The 13,285-nt window shown below is 44.2% G+C and overlaps 1 protein-coding gene across 5 annotated transcripts in view; it reads left to right on the top strand.

Moving 5' to 3' along the window:
- Positions 1–6,349, top strand: part of pcbp4 (poly(rC) binding protein 4) — a 72,227-nt gene extending 65,878 nt beyond the window's left edge. For 2 of the 5 annotated variants that reach the window (XM_078209364.1, XM_078209363.1), the window contains 2 exons: positions 1,068–1,237; positions 5,865–6,349. In XM_078209364.1, the coding sequence (XP_078065490.1) occupies positions 1,068–1,237; positions 5,865–5,952 (258 nt within the window). In that variant the 3' untranslated portion in view covers positions 5,953–6,349. Of the gene's footprint in view, positions 1–1,067; positions 1,238–3,158 lie in introns of all 5 variants that reach the window. The other 3 variants (XM_078209362.1, XM_078209360.1, XM_078209361.1) reach the window with 3 other exon arrangements.
- The last annotated feature ends 6,936 nt before the right edge of the window (positions 6,350–13,285 follow it).

Raw genomic sequence — 13,285 nt, 5'->3', positions numbered from 1 at the left:
GCATTTAATTGAAATGTCCCCAATCTGAGAGTGGGTGGGATAATGTAAAAAGGGGTAAAAACATTAGTTGCATTGTTCAAGACCTCCCACCCCCTCATAAATTAACTTACTAACTTCCCTATTTCCAATAGTTATAGTGTTGTTGCCTTGTTTAGCAGGCTTTTTCAATCAGGAAATACCAATGGTGGTTGCCAGTCTTGCTAGTATGCCTAGGCTTCAGAGCTCTGTGGTGTTGTCTGTGTAACACTGGCAGACACTTTGACCAGTTTATACATCTCAAACGCTTTACCCAGGTGCCCTTATTAATGAGATGAACAAAACGACAAGACAAGTCCCTAAGCTAGGTTTCAGTGCTGTTCCTACCCTCGCTGTTTAATAAGCTAGGGAATGAGGCACAACTCTTGTAACATGCATAAGACCGAATGAGTAGTCCCATTGAAAGGAGACATCTTATCCTGTCTTGAGTTTCAATCTGAAGATCTTCCAAATTTACGATTGAGATTCTGTCCTTTTGTGATTTGATAGTGAAGCAGTACCTTGCTTCAGTATGTGTAGTGGCAGAGGAAACATGCATTACTGTAACTCTTTGGTGTGAGATCTGGTGATCAGGTTCTGTAATTTCCCTGACTTTCTTGACTCTGTGCTCCAAAATGATCCTGGTTGATCTGGGCCTGCAGCACACATCCACCTTCAATCAGGCATCAATTGTCATTGGCAATAGGACAATGTCAAATTACAGTATGGGGCACTCTTGAGATTGAGTCTCAAGTTCATTGTGGGTCAGTGGGAGCTTTTCTCTAACTGAACTGTGTTGTACCTGTCCTGGGAGTAGTTGGTAAAGTGTAGAGGAACCTTTACTCCATGTCTAGTGTATGCTGCACCTAATGTTGAACTGTTGAGTAAATGTAAATTAGTGTCAATGACGACTAAGATGGAGTCTGAGATGGAGTATCTCCTTCTCCAGCACCATGACGGGCACAAAAACAACTCATTTTCTATTTGAAATGAAAAAATACAAAGGGCTGATCAGTTTTCTTTACTAACCCATGTTTGTTTTTCCTCCACAGTTAATAGGCTGCATTATCGGGAGGCAGGGCAGCAAGATTAATGAAATCCGGCAGATGTCAGGTGCTCAAATCAAGATCGACAATCAGGTCGATGGTTCGACCGAGCGACTCGTTACAATCACAGGGGGTCCCCTGAACATCAACTTGGCCCAGTACCTCATAAATGCATGGTAAGCAAACCTAGCAGCCTACCCCAGGGTAGTACTGCATGCGGCTAAGCACAATAGCTGGGAGAGGGACTGGTCTTCTGTTGACTGTGAGCGCAGATTTCGTACAGGGGTTACAGTGAGCCAGGGACTTGGAAGGGCATAGAGTAGAACCAACTTGCTTGGCTAAGTTGGAATATTGCATTTATTTTGGCATATTTTCAGTGTTCTCTTGAAATCTGAGGCCATGCGGAACCCACCGCCACAAGTGTCCTGTTCCCAGAGCTATCAATGCCATTCTCCTCTCAGTCAACAGCACAGGAGAGTGAGTTGAAGCTGGGTCACCCTTTACTGCTTTTTCCCACTTTCAATTGGAAGCACTGACTTCCGCCGACTGTTACCTTAGTGACCTGAGTTGTGATGAGTGTATCAGATGCTGGTGTCCCGTTACTCCTCACTGGTGATTGGGATATAGCACTGCAGCACCTCTGCTCCTTAGTTGGTTTCCTCTAATTTTCTCCCGTCCTTTCCTCTTGATTGCAGTACAGTTCCACAGGCACTGCCCAACATCCGAATGGTCTTCCTTCCTGTGCAAATTAGACAACTAGTGCTAACCGGCTATTTGACCATGGGGTGTATTGAGGCTCAGCCCTGCCTGGCCTTGCTCAATTATTCACATGGGCAGTATCCAGCAGTGGGTGGGTGGGAATGGGTGTATGACGAGAGTGAACAGGAATGGGGAACTCTGGCTGAATTTCCACATCTGTCCCTGGATTAGTGTTGGGACTGGCTCTCCACTGCCGTTGTGCTTGAGATCAGCTGGTTCAGCTCCGATCTGAGCCTGAACTGGACACTTTGCTGGTCAGCTATCTACTAACTGAAGTGTTGGTAGAAAACTTGGTATTGAAGACAAGATAGCAGGTATTGAACATGGAGATTTTCTGCTCCTAGTCACCACCCTTCATCAGAGAAGCATTATGATATTCCTAGGTTAAACTAGACATTGTTGCAACTCCTTGCTTATGTTCTCCTGTTTGCATCTCCTATTCCTAGACCATGTTTGGCAACATGTAGGGCACAGGCCACCTGAGGCAGGTCAAGGCCTCCAGCTCGGGTGCAAGAGTGACCACAGATGCGAACCTCATTCCTTTCAGCTTCTGGCACTGACTGCCTGTCCAAAGTACTGGCTCCCAGCATACTCCTCCACAGAACCAACCTCTGGCATGTTACCTGCCACTTGGTGTTTATCATCGAGAGGCCCGGGTGAAGGTCCTTACCACAGGATGCCAGCAAGGTTGAAAAATCAGAGATCTGTTTTTTAGGAAGCCTGGAGATTGCAGAGCTAGAAGGAAATGAGTTCCACAGTTACAATATTGGGAAACAAATTAACTGTAGGTCAGAAGATCAATCAGCAAACCAGGAGGGATAAAGATCAGAATAGAGAGAGACCAGGATCTCTAGCTTTGATTTTGCTTCCAAACCCGTAGACGAGTATCTAGGATACAACCTGTTAAGTTGAACAGCTCTGTAAATGTATCTACACTTTGTGCTTTGTGAAAAGCATTGGGATTTGCGCAGTGGGGCAAGTTGCTCCAGTGCGCAGGTTCCCCAGTGGAACTTTAACCAGGTATATGGACCTGTTCACTAGATGTACACAGGACCCCAGTGTGAACATCGTGGAGCCTGGCTCTATTCTGTGTACCCTTCATAATATGGATTTTAGTGGTTGAAGGGAAGGTCAGGCTGCGAAGGTTCCCTTGCATGTATTTAGTGTGCGTGAGTGTGTGTGTGTGTGTTTAATTCAATACGCAAGTATTGAACCTGAGGCATAATGTATCCTTACATTTGTTTTACTATCATCCTTCACCACCCTTCCTTAACTCAAATCTTCAATTCCTCTCACCTAATATAACCCTGACCTCTCTCCACCTCTCTTTCTTTACAGTTTAGAGATGGCTAAAACCACCTCCCAGAATGCTTCCATCACGACCCCAGTTGACCTCAACATGACCTTCTCTCAGCCTACCAACCCTGCCTCTTCCCCACTGGCATCGATGAGCTCCACCCTCCCATCCTCTCTGCTGAATGCCCCCTATGCCATTCCCATCTCCAGCCTCCTTGGCATGAAAAGCGTTCCCTTCCTGGCACTGTCTGCGGCCACTTCGGGGCCTTCTGGGAGCCTATCAGCTTATACAGCCAAAATCTCCTCATCCAATGGGGTTAAGAAGTCTGAGCGACAGAAGTTCTCTCCGTATTGAAAGGATGATGCAGCTGCCCAGACCCTGTGTAGAACTAGTGAGGTAACAAGTGACGGGAAGGAGTCATTGGGAGTTTCATTCAGATTTGTGAATTTTGTTGTTTAGGAGGTCTGTTTTCGTACAAGTCCGTACCTACAGATTGACCCCCTCAAAGTGGCTGAATAACCTTTACCTGATTCCCTCAACATTAAAAAAAAAATCAACATTCTAATAGCAGGCAGAATTCGTCAATTTAATTTTCATGTTGGCTAATGGAGTTTGAGACAGTGGCTCAGTGGACAAATGCATGACCTTTGTCTAATTGAGCCACATTGTCCAAGAAGACCTCTAAGGCGATCTCCAGTAGGGTGGCAATTGGCCTTAGTACCCTCTGGGTTAAGGGGGGTGGGGAGGTGGAATTCAGCCTCTGTTCCCACTCCTGATTGGTGTCAGTGACCCCTGCTGGAAAGAGTGACCTGCAAGTAATAAGAACAAAAAAGTGCTGCAAAAACTCAGCAGGTCAGGCAAGGCAGCATTTGTGAAGAGAAACAGTGTTAATGTTTCAGGTTGAATACCTTTCATCAGACCTGTGGGTACTGGCAAACTGATCTATCATGACTGGGGAGTAGGAGGCCAACAAACCCGTGCCTTCTCTGGCACCCTCCTCCACCCCACATGGTCAATTAGCCCATTGATGCTTGCTGTTCAGGCTTCCGCTTTGAATATTAGGCACAGGAGCAGGTTCTGTGGAACTCTATCCCAGCACGAGTCACTGCCTTGAGAAAGAAAAAGTGGGAAATGAACGTTGATTTTTTTTTTAACAATTTGGCAGTGGGGAAGGATTTGTTTTGCTGATGCCAGCTCGCTGTGCATTCTGGGAATCGGGGAAGCCATCTTGGAAGTCACTGGGCATTAGGGGGCTTGGCACATTCCGTAATCGAACTACTTCCTTTGTGCTGTACTTCTCCAGGTTCATCAAATGTTTAAGTTTAGTTATTAAACCTGATTCCTTCAGGGAAAATTTCAATATCAAATAATTACAATGAAAAAAAACTGTTCAATGTTTGTGTTTTATTTTGTTTTCCCTCCAATGAGAATTTAAGTATATCATTGATTGCACCAGGTTTGTGTAGCATGGTAAGGGTACCTACAGTGGACATGTCTGGTCCAATCTCAAGTCACCGACCATTTAGATTTTGAGTATTTGTCTCCTGCCAGCCCCCTTACAATTAATATCTGGCTTTAAGGCCCAGGCTGAAAATCAAACACCTTTAGCAAACTATGCAAAAATTAAACATGTATTATTGTTTTTTTAAAATTCAAATCTACTGAAATTTTGAACGACTGATTTAACTTCTGCTGCCGTCACGGAGGCTGATTTTTTTTTTATGAAGTTGTTTGCTCGTGTTGGAACTGGAAACATTTTCTCACTTCTTTAATAAGAGAATCCCTTTTCCTAGAAGTTCTGTTGTAGTTCCCATTTTCCCAATCCTGGCGGAGCGCACCAGGATAAGCCTGAAGAAAGGAAGAGACTTTTTTTTTTCTCACGAGCCACAGCTGTAACTGGAATGCAGCACATCTTTCTCTCTCTTCTCTCTCTCTTCCCCCCCCCCCCCCCCACACACACACACACACACACACACACACACACACTCTCTCTCTCACTCTCTGCACTGGACATTCCATTCACCTCCCCAACACCCTCATCTTCCTCTTACACAAAGCTTTTTTAACATGAGCCCATTCAAAAAGTGCTAGATTCACCAAGCAGGGGAAAAGTTAAATGATATTTTTCTTTTTGATTTTGGTTTGAGAACTGGATCCCAAACCAATGGAATACAAGTCCGCTTTTTGTGTAGGACTGTAAGCAAGATTAGTTTGGGCACCTTTAGCCCAGCTCCCTAGTGGATGTGAATACACCATGAAACTGCAGCTGATATGGTACAAATCAGCAGTTGTTCCCGGAGATTACAAAATGCCTGACCTCCTGGACAGACACAGGCTCCTGACATTACCTGAGCCTGAATAAACCCCATGTGATTCCTGCTGCAGGAAGGGACATGATCCTGATGTTGGGGTGGAGGTGCATATGTTGTAGCATCGAGGGAGCTTAATTCTAACCCATGCTGTACCTTCCCTGGGAGTGTTTGATCATGATAGAGTAGAGGGAGCTTTACTCTATCTAACCCCGTGTTGTACCTTTGCTGGGAGTGTTTGATAGGGACAGTGTAGATGGAGCTTTACTCTGTGTCTAACCCCATGCTGTACCTGTCCTAGAGGTGTTTAATGTGACTAATATCCCTTTAAGTGGCAGAAAATTTTCCTCAACCCAAGAACAAGTTGAAGTTAAACATAGGTCCCAGGGAATGTAGATCTTGGCCTTTTAGAATTTGTTCTCTGATTTCAATTTGTAGCGTGACAGAAGGAAAAGTGTCCTCTTTGACTGGGGACGGCAGGCCTCGGGGGATACCACTGGGCAATACCTGCGGCTACTGTTTGTAAAGGCGAGGACCGTGTGGTCTCTGACAACATTCGCATCTCAAAACACATCATTCCCATCGCCGAGATGGTGTTTAGTTGCTTGCACGTGATGAGGCTGGGAGAGAGCCAGCTCGTTGGGCCCCTCAACTGAGGAAAGCTTTGTGTAAAGGTACACGCAGACTCTGTGAATGCACAGGGTTCTGGGCTGACAGCCATGTCTAATATTACAGACCCACTTCTTTGTTCCCTTGTCCCACCTCTGCCCTTGTCCTCTTGTGTTGGTGGTGTTCAAATTCACTCTCCATTTTCCTTTGCAGTTGTTTCTTTTATATTTCCTGTTATGTTTCGTTAAATAAAAGTTTTTTATGCGACACAAATTCCTTTTATAAAATATTAATAAAAGTTTTTTGGCACATTACCGGAGTTCTGTGTCCCTTTTTTGATCTAATTTTGGAGGTTGCTTTTGGATGAGATGTAAGATAACAATGGAAAAAATCTCTGGAGTTGGGGGAGGGGATTGGATAGAGTGCTGCCAATACATCAGCCACATTAAGCAAGAAACTCCCAGGCTAAGACTGGGAGCTTGTCCAATGCCCCTACTTTTGATAACTGATCCAGTAAACGTGTTGAAATAAAATTGGGTTTGGCTGTGAATCTTCTCATGGTAGTAGAATGCTCATGGCAGCAATGTGTACTGTCTACAAGATGCAGCTCACCAAGGTTGCTTTACCTTCCAAACCCATGGCCTTTACCCTGAAGGACAGTAGACACAAAATTCTCTTCCAAGCCCCACACCATCCTGGCTTGAAGGTAAATCATCATTCCTTTGCTGTTACTGGGTCAAAATCAAGGAACTCCCTACTTGACTGGTGGGTATACCTGCAGGGCCTAAGAAGGTAGCTCAACACCTTGAGGATGTTTGGGGGAGTGGGCAATAAATACTGCCCAGCCAATAACCAATGAAAAAGGATTAGTGCATAGCATCAGTTTTTAAAAGGGCATGGTGGAGCAGGGACATTGTAATCTAGGTTGTGTGAGTAACAGTGCTGGTGTTGGAAAGGACATAGCTATGCAGCACATCAGGTTTAAAGTCAATTGGACCTTACCTGAATAAACAATGTTTTCAGCTGGTGCGGCAACCAGTATACATTAGATTTAGGCTGGCAGGAAGTGAAGCAAAAAAAACTTATTGTTGCTTTATGTACAACAATCCACAGAAATCTGATGAAGGATTGAACTAAAAGCCTTGGTTTGCATCTGGTGAATTCAGACATCATAAATAGTGAAGGAGGAAATTTTCCAGAAAACCATATTTTGTATCATCAAACATATTTACTTATTGGACTAATTGGCACCACTCATAACGGGCCAACAATGCAGAGGGGCACCCCCGGATGGATATTCGATCGGGTCCCCCCCTGCACAGCTGAGAGACTCGCGAATTTCAAAGACTACGGAAGATCCCTAATCTGCCTAGCAACAGCGCGCAGCTGCATTTTAAACTGGCCAAGGACGATCAAGATCCCTACGAAACGAGACATAGAGTGGGTTATCAAAACCAAGCTATCACTGAAATATTACCAATTCGGCCAAGGCAGACATAAAAATCTGATAAACTAAGATATAAGAATAAAAGGTTAGAATGAAATACTCCAGACATCCAACAGGACAGGATGACATTAACACTCAATCTCACAAGCAGGAAACACAGACACGAAACAATAAGATCAATTCAGATAAGAGGACACATAGAGAAGATAATGGGAAACGCATTTAGACACCGGGGCAGGACCAAGTAGTCCCATTAACACAAATACACACCATACAAATGCAAATTGACAAGCCTCCCAGAGAACGTCCTGACCTGACAGACCACTTTATACATATTGTAAAAATGCATAATCAAATGTTCCCGCTCGAATTTGGATCCCTATAAAGATCCAGAGCTGATGTGAAAGGATTGAGATCAACGTGGCCAAGCCACTGTTTCTGAGCTGGCTACGGGGGTCTCCCTGGGATCCCAGTAATTGTACAATAAAGACACGCTTTGAACCTTGATTTGCGACTCAACTTCTATTCTGCACTGGTAAAGGGATATTTCCCTACAACAATAGTCTGCAAAGAGTATTAAATATGTTGCAGGTTTGGCAGACAATCCCAAAGATTAGAGGGTAAAGGTGGCGCAGTGGTTAGCCCTGCTGCCTCACAGCGCCAGGGTCCCGGGTTCAATTCCTGGCTTGGGTCACTGTGGAGTTTGCACGTTCTCCCTGTGTCTGTGAGACTTTCCTCTGGGTGCTCACCACTCTGGGTTTCCTCCAACAGTCCAAAAGACATGCTGGTTAGGTGCATTGGCCATGCTAAATTCTCCCTCTGTACCCAAACAGGTGCAGGAGTGTGGTGACTAGGGGATTTTCACAGTAACTTCATTGCAGTGTTAATGTAAGCCTACTTGTGACTAATAAATTTTAAATACCCTATTGATGGTCATGACGCTGGCCGCACTCCCATTCTCACTCTGCCAGTAGATCCAAGATTTCTAAGGCAAATGTGGCCCAGAAATGAGCACTGAAATTCTGTGACAATTTACTCCCAATTTTCTGTTGTACTTTCAGTGGAAGCTGGGTCGAATCCCCAGAGAAATATTGTAAAACCAGGTGAAGCCCTTTCAATGTTATATGTTTACAATTACCTTTTAGACTGCTCAGAGACAAATTGACATGGGGGAAATGGTGGCAGTAGTAATATCCCTGGACTGGTAATTGAGGGCAATGCTCTGGACAACCATGGGTTCAATTCCCACCATGGTAGTGGGTGCAGTTTAATATTGAGTAATAGATCTGTAATGGAAAGCTGTTCTCAGTCATGTTGACCATGAAACCATTTAGGGAAAGCAAGCCAGGACAAGGGGATCTGTATGGATGAGTGATATCCCTGCTTCTGGAGCTACTGCCTCGTCCTTGGGTACAGTTCATTTGTACCCTCATTGTTATACAACTACCCTCTGCTATCTTGTTCAACTCATCACTCCATATAAGCATCTGAAGGCAAATAGCACAACTTTATTTATATCACAAGTAGGCTTATATTAACACTGCAATGAAGTTAGTGAAAATCCCCTAGTCGCCACACTCTGATGCCTGCCCGGATACACTGGGGGTGTTTAGCATAGCTGAATGCACCTAACCAACATGTCTTTCAGACTGTGGGAGGAAACTGGAGCACCCAGAGGAAACACTTGCAGATGTGAGGAAAATATGCAGACACAGCATAGTGACCCAAGCCGGGGATCAAACATGAGTCCCTGGCGTTGTGAGGCAGCAGTGCTAACCACTGTTACAGCCCCAGAGGAACAACTGCTCTACACTGGACCAAAGTTAAAAGCTGGAAAATGTATGGAATGTGGATGAGGGTTCAGCTTTGATGCCTTTGCAGTCAAACAACTTCGCTCTGCTTGCATCTGGAGAGTTGGGTGAGCTATAGGAAGGTGTCTGAGGATTTGGCTCCCAGTGAGACGGTGAACTTTAATGGGGGGGGGATGTGGCATGGTGAATGTGAATGAAGTAGAGGAAGGCCACTTTGTATTACAGGGTGTGACTCCTGTGCTTCGAGGGAAATGGTCGGCTAACTCCCCTTCCACCTATTTGTCCATTCTCATAAACCCAAAAGCCATCGCACTGTTGATCAGAAGCTTTGCGAGCCTGACACTGAGCCACTGTATGAGGAGGGGGCAGGCACGCTACTAACAAGTTTATTATTTCTCTACCCAATAAAACAAAATTATATTGATAGTGCCGTAACCTGTGCATGCGTTTGCTTTTAAGAAATTAATTTATACAGCTGCATTAAATCAAACAGAAAGCTAATGGGAGCTGCTCTCCTGCTGTTTGATATATGTAGATCTCTTCGATGCCATCAATACTTTCCATTCAGTGGCTGACAGAGAATCGAAAGCTGCCAGCTGATGCATTATTCCCCCATGAACCTGCCTGTCATTCACTCTATGTGGGTGCGAGTACCATCTAGATTTATTAACGGCATTCAGTTTATGCTAAGTGATGAGATCTGACATTTGTGAAGAGGGTGGGGGATGGCGTGCATTGGTACTCCTTTCCTGAGCTAACTCCATTGTAATAAAAGCAAAATACGTACTGGAGATCTGAAATCAAAACACAAAGTACTGGAAAAACTTTGCTCGATTCCAGTGTAATGTTCTCAGTTGCAGGTTAATAATCCCAGTGGTCGGACTATCCTGAAGCAAGTAGGTATTGTGAGAAGTGCTGAATTAAATATTAAGAGAGGACTAGCATTTATGTAACACCGTTCATGGCCGAAAGGCAATTCAAAATACTTTGCAACCATTCCTAAATCCTTTTCAAGTTATGTTACTGTTGATAATATAGAGAAATCTGTTGTGCATAGCAAAATCCCACAAAGTGCAATTAGATAAATGATCAAATTATCTTCTTTGTGACGTTGGTTGAGGGATTGGCCAGGACACCAGCGAGAACTCACCTGCTCTCCTTCAAATAATGAAATGGGATCTTTTAAATCCATCCAAGAGGCCAGGCACAGCCTTGATTCAACATCTCATTTGAACAACAGCACCTCTGACGGTGTAGCACTCTCTCTCGAGACAAGTGCTCAGGACTTTTTTTTATTTTATGTCTTCATGTCTAACCGTTCAAAATTAAAATGAAAAAGACTTGCAAAGACTTAATTTAATCCTTTTTTAACTCATTCATGTGCTACGGGCATCACTGGGCTAGGGCAGCATTTATTGCTCATCTAAGGAAGACTAAGGAAATTTGACATGTCAGCTACGACTCACCAACTTTTACAGATGCACCATAGAAAGCATTCTTTTTGGTTGTATCACAGCTTGGTATGGCTCCTGCTCTGCCCAAGACTGCAAGGAACTACAAAAGGTTGTGAATGTAGCCCAATCCATTACGCAAACCAGCCTCCCATCCATTGACTTTGTCTACACTTCCCGATGCCTTGGCGAAGCAGCCAGCATAATTAAGGACCGCACGCACCCCGGACATTCTCTCTTCCACCTTCTTCCATCGGGAAAAAGATACAAAAGTCTGAGGTCACATACCAACTGACTCAAGAACAACTTCCTTGCCGCCATCAGACTTTTGAATGACTTACCTTGCATTAAGTTGATCTTTCTCTACATCCTAGCTATGACTGTAACGCTACTTTTTGCACTCTCATTTCCTTCTCTACGAATGGTATGCTTTGTATAGTGCACAAGAAACAATACTTTTCAGTGTATGTTAATACATGTGACAATAATAAATCAAATCAAATTATCCTTAATAATCCCTTGAGAAGGTGATAGTCACTTGAACCGCTGCAGTCCATGTGATGTAGGCACACCCACAGTGCTGATAGGGAGTGTTCCAGAAATATGATCCATCAACTGTCAAGGAATGGTGATATATTTCCAAGTCAGACTGGTTAGTGGCTTGGAGGGGAACTTGCAACTTTGAAGATATGGATTATGTTTTATCTAATATCCTTCTGTTAAAATAGATTTTCCGCATCCCAAATAATGTCAGTTTTCATATGTCAGTACATTCATGATATTCTGAAGGTCACACTGTTGAGTTACCATTAGAATCAAATATCTTAGTTCGAGTACTCAAGTACTCACTGTTCCTTGTCAACATGAGGCACTCAATGGCTTGGCAACAAAGAAGCAACATGCACTCCCAATTCTGTCTCCATATGAGTCAAACAACATTTATTCCTCACATTTTTACAGCCTTTTGTTTGTGTTCCAATACATATTTCACATTTTTCCCAACAACAGGAAACTATTTGCCATCTCAGAGTTTGATTCCTCCATTAAGGAGGGGAGTGAGAAAGGGAGACTGCACCCAGGTTAATGGTTAATGCACCCAGCACAAAGGGGTCTGCAGATAAAGATTTAGCTTTATTGAGATGTCCATGGCTGTCATTATTTTATACAGGTCCATCATAACTCTCTGCTCTTATATTCTATGCCTCAACTAATAAAGACAAGTATCCCATTTCTCTTAACCACCTTATCTACCTGTTCCGCTGCCTTCAGGGATCTTGGACATGCACCTCAAGATTCCTCTGGTCCTCTGTACGTCTAGTGTAGAACCGTTCATTGTGTATGCCTTTGCATTATTAGTCCTCCAAAAGTATCACCTCACAGTTTTCAGGGTCAAATTACATTTGCCACTTATCTGCCATCTGACCAGCCCGTTTGTATCATCTTTTGATCTAAGGCTTTCCTCCTCGCTATTTACCAAACCACCAATTTTCGTGTCATCTGCAAACTTCCGAGGTGCTTGAGGGGGTCACACATTGAAACATGGCAGCCAATGGCTATGCACCTGTGATGTCAATGGCTTCAACCCATTGACATATGTTCAAGGGAGACGCGTGACTTGCATGCTCCTCCTGAGATTCCTTGTGATGCCAATTGACACATGACAGGACTTTCCCTGTGCTAGCAATGCTGAACTTTCATGAATGACTAGCTCCAACATGAAACCATTCCAAATCCTGCATTCACCATCAGCTACCTTTTCATACCCTTCATTTCAATGCCTCAACATCTGGTCATGGCCCAAAGACAGCAAATTTAAAAGATGCACAAAGTGATAACACAGTGGGATTCAGCAACTACATATGACCCAGTACTGACCCGAGTGTATTAGGTGCCTTTATATGATAGTGTTTGGTTTCTCAAACATCCTGTTCTCCCTGTGGCTGGAACAGATATGGAGACAGATTGCTGGCTTTGCTGATCCAGTGCTTCAGATGCCCGCGGCAGACAGCCTCTGGGTGCTTGAGCCCTTGAGGAGTTCAGCACAGACTGCCATCTGCATTTATGACTCGGAGCTGCATGCGGAACTCATGATATCATCAAAGAGGCTGAGGATCCATTATCAACACAAGGAATACCTTGAGAATAGCCTCCATGGCCTTCATTCATACTCTCCTGGAGCCTTTCAATAAACACCTGCACTCTCCTGCATACCTGGAGTGAGAAAACACCTGGAAACTAGGTGCCTCTGGGTCAACTCACCAATGCATCACACAACTCTGTTCAAGAATGAGGCCAAACTGTGGAGGCCAGTATGACCCTCCTGCATCCCCTTGGTAGTTCCGAATGTGGCTCTCCTTTCAGTAGAAGAGGACATCTTACCCAGGCCCTCCTACATTTTAGAGGCACCATTTGCAGGGTCCAATGAACATGGGTGCAGTGCCAGAGGCGTTTCTGTGGTCTGGCAAGGTGAGTGACATCCTACCCCCATAACCCCACACATTTACAATGGCTAATCCATCTAACTAAACATCTTAGGACAAT

The sequence above is a fragment of the Mustelus asterias genome, chromosome 3, assembly GCF_964213995.1.
Source record: "Mustelus asterias chromosome 3, sMusAst1.hap1.1, whole genome shotgun sequence".
Lineage (NCBI taxonomy): Eukaryota > Metazoa > Chordata > Chondrichthyes > Carcharhiniformes > Triakidae > Mustelus > Mustelus asterias.
Note: the sequence above shows the minus strand (reverse complement) of the source record. Positions and strands in the feature narration are given on the sequence as shown.